Source organism: Magallana gigas, chromosome 10 (assembly GCF_963853765.1).
Source record: "Magallana gigas chromosome 10, xbMagGiga1.1, whole genome shotgun sequence".
Lineage (NCBI taxonomy): Eukaryota > Metazoa > Mollusca > Bivalvia > Ostreida > Ostreidae > Magallana > Magallana gigas.
In genome coordinates, this window is record NC_088862.1 from 16,802,291 (window position 1) to 16,822,528 (window position 20,238).

The window sequence follows — 20,238 nt, forward strand, 5'->3', positions numbered from 1 at the left end:
GCAAAATCCCTTTTTAATTGCACTATATCATCAATTATTAATTATGATAATTGCAAATTGGTTTGCAATACACTAGCTGTCTTTGGATGAGTAATTCATTAGTAATGGTACATTAGACCTAGCTTGAAGATACAGTACTGCTCTTCCTTGAACTACTGTAAACAGTAGTTGGCCATTTCGAGTAGTCTTACTTTATATTGAATGCGAGCCTTTACATCGTTAAACGAGGAAAATTGCAAGAATATTTCATACCCTAGGATATACTACAAAGTAATATATAGGTTTGCATAGTCATTTTTACTTCGTTGTTAGAAGTAGTTAGTCAAAAAACTTCAGGTGATATGACGAGATCTACATCAACGTCGACCATTTTCATCATTTTGGGAACTAAATTATGGCCAACTACTGTAACCTACAAAGATTAAAGATTTATTTGAGATCAGAATTCATAGACATAATCACAAGCATTTATCTTCAAACATTGTTTTGTTCTGTGTATTATTAGCTACAATACAGTACAGCTCACATTAAGTAATCCCCATCACACTGTGGAAAGAACGCAGTGCAATATTTGCTGCATTGTCCACGGTATACAAAGTGTTTCTAATGGTGCATGTACGTGTATTTCAAATATTGAACAGAAAATCCATTCGGGCCCACCGTTTACCTGAAAATTCACCAATTCTCCGAGTAGAAACCAATGGAGGTGGACTGTGTACCAAGGAATACTTGAGCCATTTAACCAATTTTAGCAATCTTGGTATATACCGGTAGTCTATAAAACTAATTAATTCTTTCTGTTTTTAAATTAAATCTATACACTTCCATTAAACGCATGTCTCTTCCTTGAACTATTAACTTACTAATCAATACATAAAGATTTACTTGAGATCAGAATTCATAGACATAATCGCACACATTTATCTTCAAACGGACATTGTTTTTTCTGTGTATTATTAGCTAATAAAAATAGTTTTTGTTTTCATCAATTATAAATTAAATTCATATTTGCACATGAAAAATTAATTTTATGATCAAGCAGTTCTTGTATATAAAAGCTAACTACAGTAAAACTCATTTAGTACAAACAGGTTTTTTCTCATATATAGCAAAATTTGGGGAGTTGTAGCGAAATTTACTTCTTTTAGAAGGAAGTGTTTTATAGTTTAATTTAAACAATTAGCATTAATACCAAATGAATTATTTATATTCTCTGAATAAGTTTTTTTTCACATAAATCTCTAATTTTGTTACTAAGTAAAGAGGGTAACTTATTTCATGCCACAATAAGCACAAATGGTAGTCATATGGAATAAAAACATGTATAGAGCAAATTCACTATAATAATAATTACAAATTCATTATACGGATGTAATGAATTAGAGATACAGCAAAGTAAATCTAATGGTCTCAAGGACTTCACTATACCCGAGATTTACTGTAGTAGAATGTCATACAATTATGCACAATTAGACTTTGACCTGTGCATGCACAGGTTGACATTGCATATTATGTCGGGCATTTACGAAATCGATGCATCAAATTTGCACACCATGTTGACATTCAGAAATATCAGAATTTTTTTATATTTAACGCACTGAGTTAGAGTCATCTCCCGTATTTTTTTTCATGAACAGAATATATAGCAAATTTTTAATGAAAATTCACACGTATTTGTATCATCGTTTTTGAGTTTATCCATGCAAATGTGATATTGTGGAAACATAAACTAAAGAGCATCCCATGATTTAGTGCTAACATAATGCGCATGCGCAAGATTGTAAAATTAAAAAAAATTCAAATGATTTCCGAATTTTTTAAAGGAATTTTCGTTGATTATTAACAAAGCCTGGTTGAGAAAAAAAAATTAGTAATCTCCAAGTACCAATGATGTTAAAAATATATAAAGCAATTAAAAGAGGCTGAGTGAGTACTCTTCCGATTTCTTGGTATTAAAGCCCAAAATTTCAAGTCTATTATTTTGATATAATAGTAGTATACAGATGTCTGTTAATTTATTAATATTTACATAATATTTATCTAGTAAATAAATTCATTTGAAATTGGACATTAAGTGACTTCTTTTTTTTTTTTAGACAATGTCACATAGTTATTAGAACTGACCCAGGCCTATGGATTTAATTAGCACAGTGTCTAGGTTCCTTCCTGCAACTCATTTAAATAAATGTTAGATTTATATGTAGTGATAATTATCAAAATTCATAGACACCTGCATGCATGTACATCTTTAACCTACGTACACCAGACCGTTGCATGATGGAATATTGAACTGTATCTGCAGCATGAGTCTAGGAATTAATTTAATTACTTTGTAAACAAAAATTTAATAAGAAATTATGAAATATGACGTCTTTTTGTCAGGTGATAATTGTAGATGTAGATTGATGACAATTAAGCTTAATTATCAAATACCACCATTAGCAACCGGGGGGTTCAATTCCTTTCAGTCATTTATATAAAAGTCTATGATTTTCAAATGTCAGCCATATCTCACCAGGTTGCTTGAAATTTCAGAAATTTTCATATCATTATGATATTTAATATCCTGTCCGCCCCCAAATTAAAGTTTTAATTTAATTAACAGGGTCACAATTCAGCAGACATCCCTTTGTACATGATACAGCTGTTTATGTTTAACAAATTCAAAAGTGTTAGAAAAGTAACAAATCAGGTTTATTTCTTTCGGGATCATCGTGTTCTTATTGTTATAGTTTGTGCATAACATTTTAATAGTCCCAATACAGTAGACCTTGACGGTCCCCACCTGAGTACCATAGTCCCTAGATGGACCTGTCAGGGAGTCTCGTGTTCACATTTTCAGCTCCATTTTTGAGTCTACTGTTACCCCTGCTTTTATCATTAGGTGTTTACCAATGGTAATTAGTTTAACGATTAACTCATACAATTAAAAAAAAAAATACATGTTCATTATATGGCTTTATTTGTCATCCCCTCCCAAATAAAAAGCCTGAGCCCCTGCCCAATAGGTAGTGAATTTTACTATTTAAGAACAGGACATGGCATGGCACAATTATGATGGATGAAGACCAATACCAATTCACCTGAGGGACTCAAGTGACCTTAAAATTGAGTTGAATATATACTTGAAAATAATTGGTTACCTCAAGAAAAAAATCAGACATCTTAAGAAATATTGAATAGCGTTTGACTTTAACATTACTAACAATGCTTATAAAATATATTGAGTAATACACTACTGGCAGTAACTTGTGTATGCAACAATGTACTACTGGTAGTAACTTGTGTATGCAACGATATGTTATAATAAGTTTAAAATTAATTCTAAAAGCTAAGGCTTTTCTTTCAATCTTTTGTACACTTAATGTCGGCTTGAATGGCGTCTATAGCCTTGTCAGAAATCTTGACAAGCAAAAACAAGAAAAGAAAAGAAAAGATTTTTCGTTATGGTTATATGTATAACTTTGCAAAAAAAGGAGCCCCCCTCCCCGTTCTGACGCCTATGTGCTTACATGCTTACATACTAACATACATGTACTCGATAGCAATATTAACTGTACGTGATAAAATATTCCCAGCATTTCAAGCTAGACTTTTCTATTGACCTTCCTCGGCTTGCTTACAAACTTTTGTACACTTATTAATTTAGACAGTGTCTAACTAATTAACATGCAAATGTACTGATAAATTAATTAATACATGTGCGTCTGCACCCACATATGGTTAGCAATATAATTATCAAGCATTTATTATACATAATATGTAAAAAAATATCACTAACTAATTAACATACAAATGGACCGATAAATTAACTTATTTAATACATGTGCGTCTGCACCCACATATGGTTAGTAATATAATTATCAAGCATTAATTATACATAATATGTAAAATAATATCACCAGACTTTAAAATACCACACGGAGATGTCATCAGGTCAAAAAAATGTTTTGTAAATATTGTGCTCATGAAATTCAGACTAAATTGTCATGATTAATGTTAGCTGCTGTCTGCATAGATCATTAGTAATTATTACTTATATTTTGTTGTTTGCACTTATTCATATCTAGAGTATAACTACCGCGCGGTACATTAGTCTGACCTCTTAAGTAACTACCAAAAAAAAAACCCTTTTTTATCTCTTTGTGACTAATATTGTTATTATTCAACATGTGTACCTGGAATTGTTTTTCTTTGTTTTGACAGTGTATAAATTGTATAAAATCCATTAAGTTGAGCCAGTGAATAAATTAAACTAACTGATCTAAAATTCATCAATTTTAAAAATAGATCAGTCTTATTTAACAAAAATTATTTTAAAATTTCTGCTTAAGAAATAGTTAAGCCATCATTAAAAATGTATTTGTTTCCTCTAACTCGATCCTAAATTTTGAAGTTGGGTAGGTAGGTTAATAATTTTTGTTTCTACCAGGGCAGAAAATGAAAGTATACTCTATCAAATTAGATTTCCTACAAAAAAAAAATCTATATTGTGGTAAAAAAAAATTCAGTCGGCAGGGTTTAATTGGAACGGTTGCGTTTGAGGAAATACAAAGTTATTTTTTATTTTGGCCTTACTGTACATGGTACAGCATCATCACCTCACTATAAAGTTGTTATGCAATCCTTATTTCAAAGTGAAAGTATAAACTGAAAATTCAAATTGCATAATTAAATTACACGAATAAGAAAATTGAATCTTTACGCAGTAAGCCAGTAATCGAAAAAAAAAATAATATTAAAGAAAATATAATTAAATTTCTTTAAAAAAAGTTTTTAATGAGACATTTACAGGTAATAATTATTAACCTCAGTCTACCGTTTGAGCACTTTTCAAACTACTGGCAATTTCTTATGATGGATGATTCAAGAATAATACATTTTAATCTTTCCAATTTTCCTTTAATCTTAATTGTAATAGGGCTCGATGGTCATGGCCATTTTTAGACCATTTTAATCTCCTTGAGAAGAAGAGCTCTGTATTAAAATATTTGATTAAAAAAATGAAATTTACTTAAGGAGTCTGGGTGGTCAAAAAATTAACAATCAGATCTGCCTTAAACTTTGACACGATATTTAATTATTTATGGCCATTACAAACTGCATGAACATTTAGTCAAGTAGATCGAAATCCAAATATTTTAGCTTTAAAATTTTATCATTTTCCAATTATCATTAATAAACATCATTTAAAATTATATATATATACATGCATGCATGTATATCGCATTGTTATTCCATCTAAAGTACAGATTTCAGCTGTGACATTGTACTTGACTTGAGTATAAATCTTAATTCTCCCTAACCTAAATTCAGGTAACTAATCCATTATCAAAATAAAATTAGGTCAGTACAAATTGAGCTACTTGCAGTCAATTCATGCAAATTTATGCAATATTTCAAAGCTTAAAATATCGAGAGAGCTGGGTAATTTTTCAAAATTTGTTAATTTATTCACTGACAAGATGAATCATTCTCATATATTTTACATATCCTTGCCAGGTGTATTTTGAAGAAAATGTCACATTATATAGAGATAATTTTCTTCATCTTTTACAAGTTTTTCCACTAAGGAGGTGTTTTGTTTTTTGTATACCAATCATAAATATTAACCCATCTTTTTTTGATGGGATGTAACACACATTCCAAATTTCAAAAGAACCTGCATAATATTCCAATAGGTATTACAGATAATGATAAAGAAAATGTTATAAATCAAATTCATAATATTATAAAAAAAAAAAAATACTCCCCCCCCCCCAAAAAAAAAACAAAAAAAACAACTTTACACTATCAAACCTTGAATGCATGCATGCTTACCTTAATCGTAACTGCTTAGCTTCATTCTTTCTATCAATGTCTGATTTATTCCTCTTTTCTTTGTCTTGCTTCTCTCCCCTGCACACGACCAGTCTCCTGGGTTCCTTCTTTGTCGAATGCTCTTTATCTTTGGGAGAGGGGTCTTTTCCTTTCTGGACCTGCTGATCCACCTGTTTAAAACAATTGCTTTCTTCCCTGTTGTCTTCAGTTATATTCTCCATCTGAAGATTGCCATTCTTGCTCTGATTTCTGGGCAAAATTGACATATCATTATCGTTACTATTCTTCACTGCACTTTTCTTTTTTGTGGTTATTGAGCCCTCTGTTTTGTTGCACGCCCTTACAGTTCGTAAATTTTCACTTTTCTCAGATGTGGCTCTCCCATTGGCCAGCTCTTTTTGGTTTTTCTGGCTGGGGTCCCTCAAATGACCTTGACCCTGGCAGTTATACCAAGGTTGTTTCGTAATATTGGCACCCGATGATGCAATACCGTGCAAGTTTCCTCTGCATTTGTCAGATCTGTCGATGGGGTAACTTGTATTGAAGATGGCTATATCAATATCATCCTTCTCAATGTCGTCATTTAAACAATGATCCCGCCCCCTCAAATTCTCCTCTGCCGGAAATTTTTCTAAGTCCCTCATGATCGACCCTCAAGGACTCCTCATAACGGAGTTGATCGCGATTTCAAGATTTTATCTAAAACAAGAAAAATGATTATGAAATACTACCACATCAATTCACATGACTGCATGGTTGGTGGAAGTTTTGAGAAATTCTTGATTTTTTTTAACATCCCTGTTTTTGATGCAATCACAACCAACGTGTACAATTGACTCGTGGAGGTCTCTCACTGAACGGTCATGGTTGGACTACTCAACGATAAACAAAGGATCTCTTACCAGCCGCTGATTAATGTTCTATGCAAATGAACGTCGACTGGTGCGTGAAACTTTTCTAAAGAAAACTGAAACCATACCGCGAGAATATTGAAAGTTAATTGTGTATCTATCCACAAATCGGCTGTGTCAAGTGAGTGAAGTGCACTCCAGTTGGTAAAATGATCACGCCCATGCCTGTCATCAAGAATGATCACCCAGCTAGACCTCTATTTATGAACATAATTTCAAACATGTACTGATAGAAGCTGTCCAATGTATAATTATACTGCAGAGTTTTTTTTTTTTTACTTTTGTGCAGTATGTCTTTCATTTACATATCAAATGAAAATTTAAAAGCTGATCATTAACTTAATTCAAATTTTTCTTCTTTAATCTAATTAATTCATTGACAGCCAATTGTCCATCAAACACATCAATCATTTTACTTGCAAGTTTTTGAATTTTGCATTTTTACTTTAAATTCCATTGAACCCAATGCAACAATAATTTTTAAAGCTTTTATTTTTTTAATATGAGCTTTGGAGTTAAATTACAGGTAAAACTTAATTTGAAAATATCTTATGCATATAACAAAGAACGCAATCATTTTATATTCATGCATGCAGTTCCAAATGATTTTTTCATATAATTTCAGAATTCTTAGTTAGCACATAGATCATTACATGACTTTGTAATACATGTACATTGATTCAATAAAATTCATTCTTCTTAATACTAAGTCCAAATTTTTCAAAAGCTATTTATAAAAACAAGCAATTCAAAGGCCAATGTTCTTTATATACAATACACATGATACATTTCCTCTTTCAGTTTGTACATCCATAACTTCAGAATTCCATCCCTGTAGCCTCAAACACCCATTAAGCATTGTATTGTTATTGGGTGAAATCTACTGATCCCCTCTTTCTCATTTTAACCCATCATCAAATTACTTTATTCACATTAGTTTTATAAGTTTATATCAAGCTACGTTTTGAGATAAAAATGCAAACAGAAAGCAACACCTACTTAATTCCATACAAACTTATCACCGCATTCCATTTTTCCTTTTGCCGGACTAAAAATACGTGCAATACCACTGCAGTCCTTGAGTGAATGAAGTTTGAATAAGAATTCACATTTTTTTCCCCTTTATTTAATTAAGCACTCTGACATGCACCGCCATTGTAAACCGCAATTGTATTTATTTCCTTATCAAACAAATAAACTTTGGCTTGTATAAAAATAGTCACGGTGCGTGAACCTGTATCATAATAATTATGATATGAAATCTAAGTTACTTAGTCTCTCTTAATGCCAGATACACAAAGTTTGAGCACTTAAGTTGTAATTGCTTTCTCTCCCTCATGTAGCACTTACCTTTATCAACTCGCTCCGAGGCAAAGTCAAACCCTTCCAAGTCTGCCTACAATCTGTAGTACAATGTAGTTTCCCCCCTGGAGGTTCTAATTTCCGTCTGATTGCGAGGGAGGACACAAAAAGTAGAGGTCCGTCTACATAAATGCGATATATAAACTGCGCCGGCGTGCAATGTGTGGAAATACTTCCTTATTTGACAATGACTCGAGAGGTTTTTAACAGCAAGAGAGCACGACTGTATGAATCTAGGTCAAGGTCTCTCTTTAGCAGCCCAACTCTGAAAAAATACACAAATAAATAAAAAGCCTCCTGAGACTATTATACAAAAACCAAGGAAGTTCATAGGTGTAACCTTTTATATTGTCAACTTTTAAATATAGAAAATGTTGTCTTATCACCTATGTCACCAGCATTCAATATGTAAACAGCAACTAGCTAAAGTGTATTACTGAAGATATATAAATACATTATGTTAACAGCTGCAACTAAAGTGTTTATATATATAATTCAATTGTTAATAAGATTATATTCAAAATATTTAGTAAACATTACAGCAACTAAAGTATACACCGACTATATAGTGAACAACAGTTAATTAAAGCATTTAGTGTACGTATCATTCAACATATTATAATAAAACTACTAATAAATGACCATATAATTATTAAGAATTAATTACCATCATTTTAAAAAAAAATTTCAAATATTATATATATATATATTTCCAAGGATATCTCAGGATAGATCTTCACAGGATGAGCAGGCATGATAACAAGTCTTTATTTTTTTTTTCATTTTTAATACCAAAAACTTCTTATCATATGATTATTGATATGATATTAATAACATGAATCTGCATGTGCTCAAATTTTTTTTTTGACAAATCAAAAGTATACATATCAAACTTAACTTGTATAATGACTATCAAATATACAATTTATATATATTTAAACCTATAAGTGCACATAGAAAATGAAGATTAAACAAACCACAAAATTCAGTAACGGTCTCACGTACCATATCATACAGCACAACAGATTAATTGGTAATGTGCAGATTCTTTTGAATATAATCTCAACTGTTAAAACACCAGGAAACTATAGCTACCAGAGTATTCAAATCTTATACGATGTACCAGTATTATAAGGGAACTATCAAAAGATATAAGTCTGTATTTCCCTATACTTATATATAAATTTGATATAATAAAAATAGAGCACTGTCATAGAAATTATCCACTAAATATTTTTATCTTTTGGAGAAAGATTCGATCTTTTCGTATTAACCGCATTAAATGCCATTTGTACAAACTTGAAAAAGAAAAAAAACAACTGGTGATTGATATTGCTGAAAAGTTATATGTACTGTTTGACTATAATTAGTGCAGCTTTAATATACATGTACCATTCTACTTGAAATGAGCGATAACCATACATAGAACCATTTTAACAATACCTTGGACTTACGATTAGACGTAGCTTTCTATTTCTTGCATCAAAACAAGTTAAAAATGATGCGGTTTCAAGCGAAATATGCACCGATTGTGTAGTCTTGGCTCAAAAGCGAGACAAATCTTGTTGATTTCAAAGAGTCATGGCTGAGTGGCCAGCAATAAAATAGACAGGCCTACGTCATATTGCTGTTTGACACAACTACCCAATTGGTCCAAGCTCTTGTTAAAATGGTTCTAACAGAGAGCGAGATGAAAGATCTATATATAATTTCAATTAGATTGTACGTGTACAAACTCCATGCTATATTTGAACAAGGCATATATCTGTTGATTATGCAGTTGTCTAATATGATATACATGTAGTTAAATCAATTAAGAGAGCTATGAAATTATGAACATTTACATCAAAATCTGTGGAAGCCATGCAATGTTGAAAATTCAATGTGCCATGGATTCATATAATTTTAATATCAATCTTATGATATGCCCCGACTGTCAAAAAATGACATTATATACAATGCAGAGTTAAGTCCCTTGACCTGAAATACATTGGTATTTTGTATTGAGTTTTATCTTATTACTTCAGAAAGTTTACTGGTTGGTTTAAATCAATTTAAAGAAAATAAACCAAAAACAATATGTCTGCATAATTAAGATGTCTAATAATAAAATCATGTAGCTTTGTAAATACCATTTTATACTATATAGAAGAGTGAATGGGAATCACCACGAGTCATTTTATATAAAATCAGGTCATGTTTACTTTCTAGATCAAAATGCTCCATTAAAATCTATTTAGATCCTTTAATGTATTAATTAAAGCTGTATGTCTGCTACATGTATACATGGTATATATACATGTACTGGTATATCTACTATATGTATATATATACTCATATATCTTATACATGTATATATACCAGTATACATGTAAGATGCAAATCTGGACCCCAACCCAAATGGCATTCTTTTATACATGTAACTCAAGTACATATATTGCTTTAATTAAGGTCAGACACGACCTATCTTCCATTTTTTTCTATTTTTCCTATCTCCGCAATGTGAAGATTTCCATTAAGTAATTCCATAATGGTATTTTCATGTAAATATATGATACTTTCTTTATTTAGATATAAAGTGTTCTATTCAAAATTTATACTATGACTTTATCTATAAGCATTAAATTCAAATGCATTTTGCCTGCTATTTAAGGAAATTTCTAAATATAGCTCTATAGCTCCAAAAATAGCCTGGTAATGTACCCTGAATTTTTGAGAGTTAACAGGTTTAAATGTTAATAATTATAATAATAAGGAATAATATATAAAGGAAAATTATATAAAATTGAGGAATGTCTTGTGCGTCCTTAAAGTGTGGACCCTCTGGAAAAATCATATGGATCAGACCAGGATAACCTGTCCAAAACATCTGATATATATATGACTAAATAATCAGTGTATTTATGACATTTACATGTAGTTAACTATCTGCAAATTGTCAGTGCATCTGAATATGTGATTCTTAACTTTAATAAATTGTAAATAATGTGATTTTGGCTTAATTAAGAAATTAACTTTTAAAGAATACTTTTTGTCCTTGAAATTTTAATCCTGCAAAAATTAATGGACATTGATCATTTCTCTCGATCACCATGCAATTATAATTCTGAATGTCACTCACAGATCTATAGGTATGGTCACACAGGTATATAAAACCTACGATTTTGTTACACCCCATTGCACAACTGAAACTCGTGGCTGACACGTAGTATTCCCTATATTGTCTTAGATTTTGCGCATTTATTTCTTGTTATTTGCATTTTCCGTTTGTAAATGATGCACTGAACTGTATATTTGATGTTCTTTTTCTCCTGGCTAAGAAAAAGTGAGGAAAAAAAATTGATAATTTTATCGCGATTGAATTAACATGGCATGTAAGTTGTATGTTCACATAGGTGAGACCTTTACAGCGAAATACTCTGAACTGTTAAGAGGTCTTCTGCTTATATACATGTAGAGGTTGTAGGGAGAGCAGCAATGACAGAGAAATATGGCGGACAGTGCCTTTTACGAGTAGTGTTCAGCTTTAAATATCTCTATATATAATTGCACATAATTGACCTTTTTCCTATGCATATCTCCTTCCCTAATACTGTAGCTTATATGCAGCAGTGCAGTAAACTGCACTCTTATTAATGCCATCTTTACTGAAATATATTTCAAAATATTTATGTTATTACTGCTTAGTAATACTTATTTTTTACTTAATATATGCTTCCTTATCATTATGAATTTTGTCTTCTCAAAATAACTTTCAAATTTACAGGCAATATTGAATAAAAAAAAGAACATTATCACTGATGGAAGGAAATTCCGACAGATAGAAAACAAAAAATCTATTTAAAAATTGAATTATTGATAAGGAAAACAAATTATAGCATCATGAACTACACTATTCGTGAAGTACTAGCTGCTACATTGCTTTGATCATCATACATCTAATATGATTGAGAGACAATGTAGTTAATGTACATATAATGAATTATCGAACTAAATCTTAAATTTATATTAATGGACTTGCTAACTTTATTCATAGTAAGACAATAATTCTGATATAAAAATTATTGAGCTTTCATTAATCCTTGCAAGCATCTGTTTAAGGAGATATCATAAAGAATATATAATCCGCAATTTTCAATACTACACAATTATTTTTTTATTTGAGAATGGCTCCAATGCTAATACCACATTTTGTAATGTACATTACTTATATATCTTTAGAGAGAGGGTGATCCAAATGTATTTTTAATCTAAGTAGTGTATTTGTACAATAAAAGCATGCACAAATTAATACTACAATTAACATTTGATTTCTTAAAAGAACAATTTTTAATGATCCATAAAAAACTGCGCATTGGCAAATATGGTTCAATTATTTTATCATTAAACTGGGTCTGCAGAACATTGTCATGTTACTTTGTTAATGTACATGTATTGTATGCAACACCCATTATCACGTTGTGGCTTTTTCCGAGAAATCAATTTGCATGTATGATAAGACAAAAATAGACTGTGATAACCTGGAAACATATCAATTATAATAATCTGTAAAAGCATAAAAAATCGAAGTATGACAGGGCATATCAACTTCTTTCCCCATGCTTAAATGAGATATTTTTCAAAAAGTCATATTTATCTGGATTTTCGTTTAAAATATAGTGCAAAGTCGAAACACCAACCTGTTGGGAATTCTTACTTTCGGTTTCATGTATCCCAGAATACAGTTTGGCGAGGTGTCTTATCCATTTGACACCGCATACTTTCGGCTTGATTCAATCGTATTCTTTTACTACTCTTATTGTTCACGAAACCGCCCGTAGCTCATCAATAGCTAATTAAACAAATAACAATGAAAAATTGGTCTTAAATGGTCATATTCAGTACATTTACATGCCAAACGTACGTTCAATTTTTATATATTTCATTTAAAACAATTTTAACGATCTTTGTAGTCTGATTTTTTTTCGTATGTTGAAGAATTTTGGATTGATTAACCAGTTCAAAACGCATAAATTGCAACTTTTTAACACGTTAGAAAGTGTAGCTCCCAGGTCGTCCATCCGAATTTTTTCAGACTGGGAGCTATCAGACTTGCTGCTAAGGAAATTCATGCCCAATGGTGAGAAATTCTGGTGTTATGGTTCTAAAAAATTAGATTAATAATTATTGTACTTTACTTAATACATTATTACTTATTAGGTTTGTTACTGACTGTTTAAAGAAATTTGTGGGGTCGGTTAAGTCCATAGAAGGCTCGGCGGAGCCGAGCCTTCTATGGACTTTACTGGCGTGCGACCAGTTCTCGCCGAGTACCATTTCTCGCCAGTACATTGTGACGTCATTTTTCGTCTATAACTTTATGTGTTGATAAAATGACGTCACAATGTACTGGCGAGAAATGGTACTCGGCGAGAACTGGTCGCACGCCAGTACCGACCCCACAAATTTCTTTAAACAGTCAGTAACAAACCTAATAAGTGTTTTGTTTTGTCGAGGACCTAAAGTTTAATATGTAAACAAACAAAAAATAATATATAACAATTAAATTCATATATTATTTCTCTCGTTTTTTACCTTCTTTGTCAGTCGTTTGTGCAAACCTGGATGCCATTGTAGGATCGTAATATTACGTCACGGGCAAAGGGGGGGCCACTCTAAGTATTTTGGGGCTTAAAAATCAAAAGTATGGTTGAGCGTTTGTGTAAAAAATCAGCTCAAAGAACGTTACGGCCGCCATGTTGCCGTATAAATTTTGACGCTCGCTGTGTAAAGAAATTTATAAGGCAATCACGTGACGCGATTCATCCAATGACGTCGAGACATTCTAGTCTGAGGCAAAACAAAAATTATATATTACCAAACAAATATAAATTGATAAAAATTATACAAGTAGTGCAAGTGACACAGAAAAAAAATTAAATCAGTGCTACTTTTAATTAAACGTTAAATGTAATATTAATTGTTTGTTTAAGTAGACGTAGAATTCAGTCTAATAAGAAGAAATGCAAATATTAATATTTCACTCAAATTGACATTAAATATATGAAAGACCTAGCTTATTTGATTACTTTGACTAAATCTCACTTGTGTATGAATGTGCATGTGAACTACTTTAAATTGAATATATTTTTATCCCAAGACACTCCAAATTTAGTACACACATGCGCATCAGTTATTTCTAAATAGTTTAAAAGACTTACAAGACTTAAAAGACTTTCAGGATTGGACATTAATGTGATCGATATCATTGCAATATAATTAAATACAGTTATCTGACGTATAAATCCGAATGATTTTTACAACTTGTCTGAAAATATGTAATGTCAATAATTAGGTCTAGTTGTTTGGTATCAGCAGAAAGATCATCTCATTCTGTGTCCCAAAAACCTTAATCTTTGAAGTAGCGACTTTGACAGGGGTTTTTGTGAAACCACTATTTTAGTGTATTGCGGGTCACTTTCGGATTAGTAGCTAAACTGGCACAAATCAGTTTGACAAAAATATTATGTATATTACTTACAAAAAAGACCAATTTCTTCCATTCTGCCTAAAAATAATAACCGAAATCATCATTTTAGTCCATGTTTTTGTACTTTTGACTGCTTTAAAAAATGAAAAATCTTAGAAAACGCTTCAACCATGCAAATTTCCTCCATAGATATTAAGGGGGCTAGGTCGTCAGCAAATTACCTATCATATCTGCCTATACTTTGACATATATGATATTTTTTGCCATAAAATATTATTTAGTAAATAAAAAATCCTAATATTTTAGCTTTAAAATTTGAGCATTTCACTATATATCTTTCACAGCCGCGGAGCACTCCTTTTGCAATCGAGAGAAAAGGCATGGAAAATGTTTTGCTTTCTGGCAGGAAAGTAAGGAGAAAAAATCTAGAGAAAAGTAGATGACTTTTTTTTAACCATTTATCTCTGAATCATTTAAATAATTAATCGTTTGTAAACATGTATCTTTAAAAGTCATTAAAATATGTAAATTATCATTGTTGTCGATCAGAACGTTACACAGAAGAAACAGCATTGTCAATAAATGTGAAGGTTACCACGGTAACTGCAACCAGGCCTTTTCCTCTCCGTGTCCGTCCAATGAGGACTATGGTCAATTACCACTACATGTACTCTCACATCTTTCCATTTGTAACCACTGAGGTTATTATGTCTTTAAATTTAAGTAATTGTCTTAATAGTTGAACGGTGGTTGTTGATCAATTGTGTGTTTTGAGCAGATTTAACAGCTGATGAGATAAACGCAGTTGTCTGTGCAACAAGTCGTGTTACCAAATATTTTGTATTTGCGATCTGTAATGGGGCTAATAAACACGTCTGTGTGTTCTTGTGCTGTCCTGTTGCACAAAAGGCATCTTCCATCTGAACACGTTTTAAGCCACCATTGGGAAATGGGTTGTCTAATTTCGCTCTAAATCTTTCTTAGTTCTTGAGTACAGAGTAATAGGTTGTGATAATTGGAACCCTATAATTGTCTTTTTTTTCTCTTAATTGCAAAAGGGTTTCCACGTCTTTTTGATTATATTGCAGATTGTACTGTATGGGCTTTGCAGCCTCGAATACACAAATGGGATTTCAACATGTTGCTCTGTTTCTCAAAGATTTCATTAGAAGAACAGAATCATCAAATTTGGGCACTTTATCCTTTAGAAACTCATCTAAAAGTATGAGGAATATTATTCGAAATTGACTGTGTATAATGATGATAAAATAAATGCTGACCATCGGACTTTCTCGTGACGAATCTCTATGAGACGAATCATCCGACCTTAGCGTAACCATCGGACTTTGGCGTGCACCTTACCGTTATATTACGGACACCAAAAGATCGGTCCTCTGCAAAACCACGTCGGACTTTGGCGTAGCATATCTTACATAACCCCGAAGGTTTTTTTTTTTAAATTATTCATAACGGATATATCTGCTTTATATCACTACAATATGCTTACAAGGATCGGAAAATTCGATTTTTATTTTGAAACAGCAAGGAGAAAGTACTTGCCTGTCTTCCAAAACATTAATTGCTACACAAAATTTATAAGAGACACTTAAATTGCCATCTCTCGACACACATTTTCACTAGTAGGTAAAACATGCAGTCAGCAAAAATGATATTCGGTCATTTCCGACATCGACTCCGACACCGGAAATTACTGACCGATTTACTAGAAACGAATGGCTGTAGGACTTAAATTTCGATGGTGTTCAGGAGATGGGTTCATTCGGAGAAACATAACTAAACAAATTTCTAAATGTGTGTTAATATTTTTTTTTTGTAAGAAAAATTGTACATTAAATTTTTTAGAGGTCGGTGTTATCTGTCTTATGCCATAAATGTAATGGATTCTTTTCAAAACAAATTATTGTCTTACATGTATAATTATGTTTTTATGATATTCAAACAATAAAACTTTATGACGATCTCTTTTAAGACAGGTGTTTCATGGTACGTGTGCAGATAGGTAGCTATCATTGCAGAAAAAATACATAACCTTTATTTTTTTCTGCAATATTTGCTACCTTCATAACCTGAATGAAGCATTTCAATGTTTATTTAAAAACACCTATCCGATCAATTGTCAATTAAAACGAAGTTAACATATTTTTATATTTTTGTCGATCAGTACGTTACAAAGAAGAAACAACCTATATACTGTAGATTGGCAAATCACGATGGTTTTATTTTCACTATGTTCGCGATTTATCATGTTCCCGCGAAATTAAACCAATCGGGATCATGAATACTATCATTAGTTTTAAAAAACGTATTATATTCATGTAGAAACAAAGATAAATAACTCTCGCAGCGTGAAATTGAAAACATCACGAATGGTACATTTGAGAAATCGGGACATTTTAACACCGTGGAATTAAACTGTCTTACAGTATGTGAATTTAAGGTAACAATTTTTACACTCAGTGTATATTTCCCCTTATGTTTGCTTTGGAAATCGGTGATGTTCATGTTTCTATAATTAACACGCCAAACCTGATCACGGCGTATGAACACATTGTCAAGTAACCGTCATCATGCGATTTGAATAGATTTGTCATTGTAAGATTGAATGAAATGATCAACCTTTCATAACACATTTGTTACGTACATGTACTTAAGAGAAATAATCGTTAAATCATATCTATTCGTTATTAAAAAAGAGTTTTCTCGACAAAGCTGCTCAATGACACTATATTTTTAGGTGCGGAAGCAGACCATACCGTCCGGTATAACATGTTTTAGGGCTGCTCCATCTATTATTTACATTCCTGACAAAGACCGTATATAACAACCTTGAAAGGACGGTACACAAATATTTCTTACTAATAAACATCACTATGAATATAAATCTAAACATTGTATGCTTATTTTTGGATGTCGTCGGTCCTATAACACACCAGGTCGTGCAGACAAATTATCATATAACAGTGCTTACGGGCGGTATTCAATTTATCAATTTCATACCTACGAGTTACTGGTATATAGAATACACTTTGAACAATGTATATTGTTGGTGTGATTTGATCAAGTAAATCTTAAAGACTTGTTTAAAATTACAGATAGGGAATGTTGTATGGAAAATGCCCGGAACCCGGTGATACATGGTTAAGTATTTAATGCATTATCGGTCCATCGTGGTGTGATTTTATTGGACGTTGTTGACGTCATATGAAATTAAAGTTGGTCGACAACAGAGAAATATACCGTAATTGTCTCTATGACTGATATGTATTGGCAAATGACATATCAAAATATTTGCACATCACGTTCACTCAATTCAAGTGACACGCGAAAAAATCTCTGAAAACCCAATCGTGTAGCCTTAGGCCTCCTTCTGTTTCCAATACGTTGGTCAAAATCAATTATTTGATATTTATTATGCAATCATTGTTCTAAAATAGCCCTTGCCTTTTACTGGTGGTCATTTTCAAATCATTAGGAATATTGAAGTTAAGATCGAATGTTTTGCAAAATTATTTATCTGCCAACAGATATCAATAAATAATATAGAATTATGCTGAAACATTTTTAAGCCAGACTTATACTAAATACCAAATATTCAGCCTCATTGTTCAAAAAAGGTGCAACACCTCATTCATTTCTATGTTCTCACACGAAACTGCCAAACTACTGTGCTATGGCTATTCAACGATCCAGGTCTTTGGAAAAGGTCTACGACAGAGTCAACTGAAACAGTCCATGAAAGAACGTTTAGAAAACAACAAGATACAGCCTGTAAAAGAATATGTTGGTATCTCCCTGTGATTGGTATCAAACAGATTATTCGAGAAGACATGCAGATGTTGAAAACAGTTAATTTCAATGGAAATTTTTCACCATTCACAAATCTTAACATTTACATATACTTTATTTTATGCCTCAGTATGTCAACTGCATACATGTACTACAATTAATTCGTCCACAGTTTATTCGCATTAACTGAATGATTGATGGTATACCTGATTACATGAAAATCTGGTTAATCTACTGTCTGCTAGTCACAAGTCCGCACTAAAGTCGTGACATACCATTTTTTGCATTTAATGAAAACTTATTATTTAAAAAAACAATTCAAATCAATTCATTTCAGGTTATTTGCTGAAACCATAATGGTACATGAGGTCAATCATTACATACAGTTCAAAAGTCTGAGGTACATTTTATAAATGAATAGATAATTAGTAGATACATAGTAAATAAGCATAAATATACAATATATATAATTAAGATAGGAAAAAGTATAATGATGAAGGACAGACTATTATATCAGACTGTATATTTTGATAATAAAATAACATAATTTTTTCAGGTTTGTAGCATTAGAACAAGACATAAGTGTACAAAACTTTATAGTATTTGGCGCTGACCAGTATTTATCATCAATAGCTCTTTACATTCAAGAATAGAATGGAATTCGTCAGCAATTTGACCTGAATTACACAGTTTACACACTAGTTGGTTTAAAGGAGTATTGTACCATCTCCCAGTCTCCACTGGGAGATGGTGATTTGAGGTTCTAAATTTCATATAAAAACCTTTCTGAGCTTATGTGGCAATATATTAAATGTAATTTTCATAACTAAACATTTTCTTAAAAAACTTGTAAATCTGCCCTTGCTAAAGACTTGCTAAATGCTCATAATTTGTATTTGCAGATTCGATGTCAATATATTCGCACATCTATTTCATTTTAAATGACATGCAATACATTCTTTGAAGACTTCAACAGTGTAGGGCCTCTTTATGTTTGGTCAAATTAATTTATTTAATATTTTTATGCAAAATTTGTTTTAAAATTCAAAGATTTGCGTCTGTTGATGCATATTGCGGAGAGATGATAACCAAAAATTAGCACGATAACTCAACTTTTCTTACGAAAATAATAAACAGGCAGGGGGTATTTTAGAACAACAATTGCATGAAAATATCAAATAAATGAAATTGACCAAACCCATTGGATACAGAAGGAGACCTACACGACTTGGCTTTTTTAAGAAATCACTGCGTGTCATTTAAACTGAGTGAATGTGCAAAAATGTTGATATTTCATCTGCCAATACATATCAGTAAGAGAGACAATTATATCTCTCTGTTCTTTATCACTGGGGTGGTTTCGTGGTTCTCTTGGATGTACGAGGGGGATGTATTGGAGTCTTATTTACCATGTTTTCTGAATTGTCACTGGGATTGGTATCAATTATTGATAATCGTTGGGAGGTAAATTAATTTTGCTAATCATTCATCACTACAATCTTGCTAATGAATTCAAAATGACCATCAGTGACAGGCAGGGGGTATTTTACAACAATAATTGCATCGAAATATCAAATAATTTAATCTGAACAAACACAAAGGATAGAAAATGTTTAAAATTGCGTAATTTTTCAGTGTGCTTTTTAACAAGGCCTACGCTATTGGACAGTTCCAATAATTTACTGCGTGTCATTTAAACTGAGTGAATGTGCAAAAATGTTGATATTTCATCTCCCAATACATACAGGTAAAAGAGACATTTATATTTCCAAGTTGTTAATGAACGATGACTGTAATTTTATATGACGGCAACAAAGTCCATTAAAGTCACACCACGTTGGACCATTAATTCATTATAATTATACTGAT

At 31.7% G+C, this 20,238-nt stretch overlaps 1 protein-coding gene across 2 annotated transcripts in view; it reads right to left on the bottom strand.

The window, feature by feature from the left end:
• The window catches only part of LOC117686458 (uncharacterized), a 33,964-nt gene extending 21,157 nt beyond the window's left edge, over window positions 1–12,807 (bottom strand). Inside the window, exons 1-3 of one of the 2 annotated variants that reach the window (XM_066074068.1) lie at window positions 12,773–12,807; window positions 8,082–8,358; window positions 5,821–6,519 (exon numbers count right to left, since the gene is read on the bottom strand). In XM_066074068.1, coding sequence (XP_065930140.1) covers window positions 5,821–6,464 — 644 coding nt within the window. In that variant the 5' untranslated portion in view covers window positions 6,465–6,519; window positions 8,082–8,358; window positions 12,773–12,807. The remainder of the gene's footprint in view (window positions 1–5,820; window positions 6,520–8,081; window positions 8,359–12,772) is intronic. The other variant, XM_034461327.2, reaches the window with a different exon arrangement.
• Between the last annotated feature and the right edge of the window lie 7,431 nt (window positions 12,808–20,238).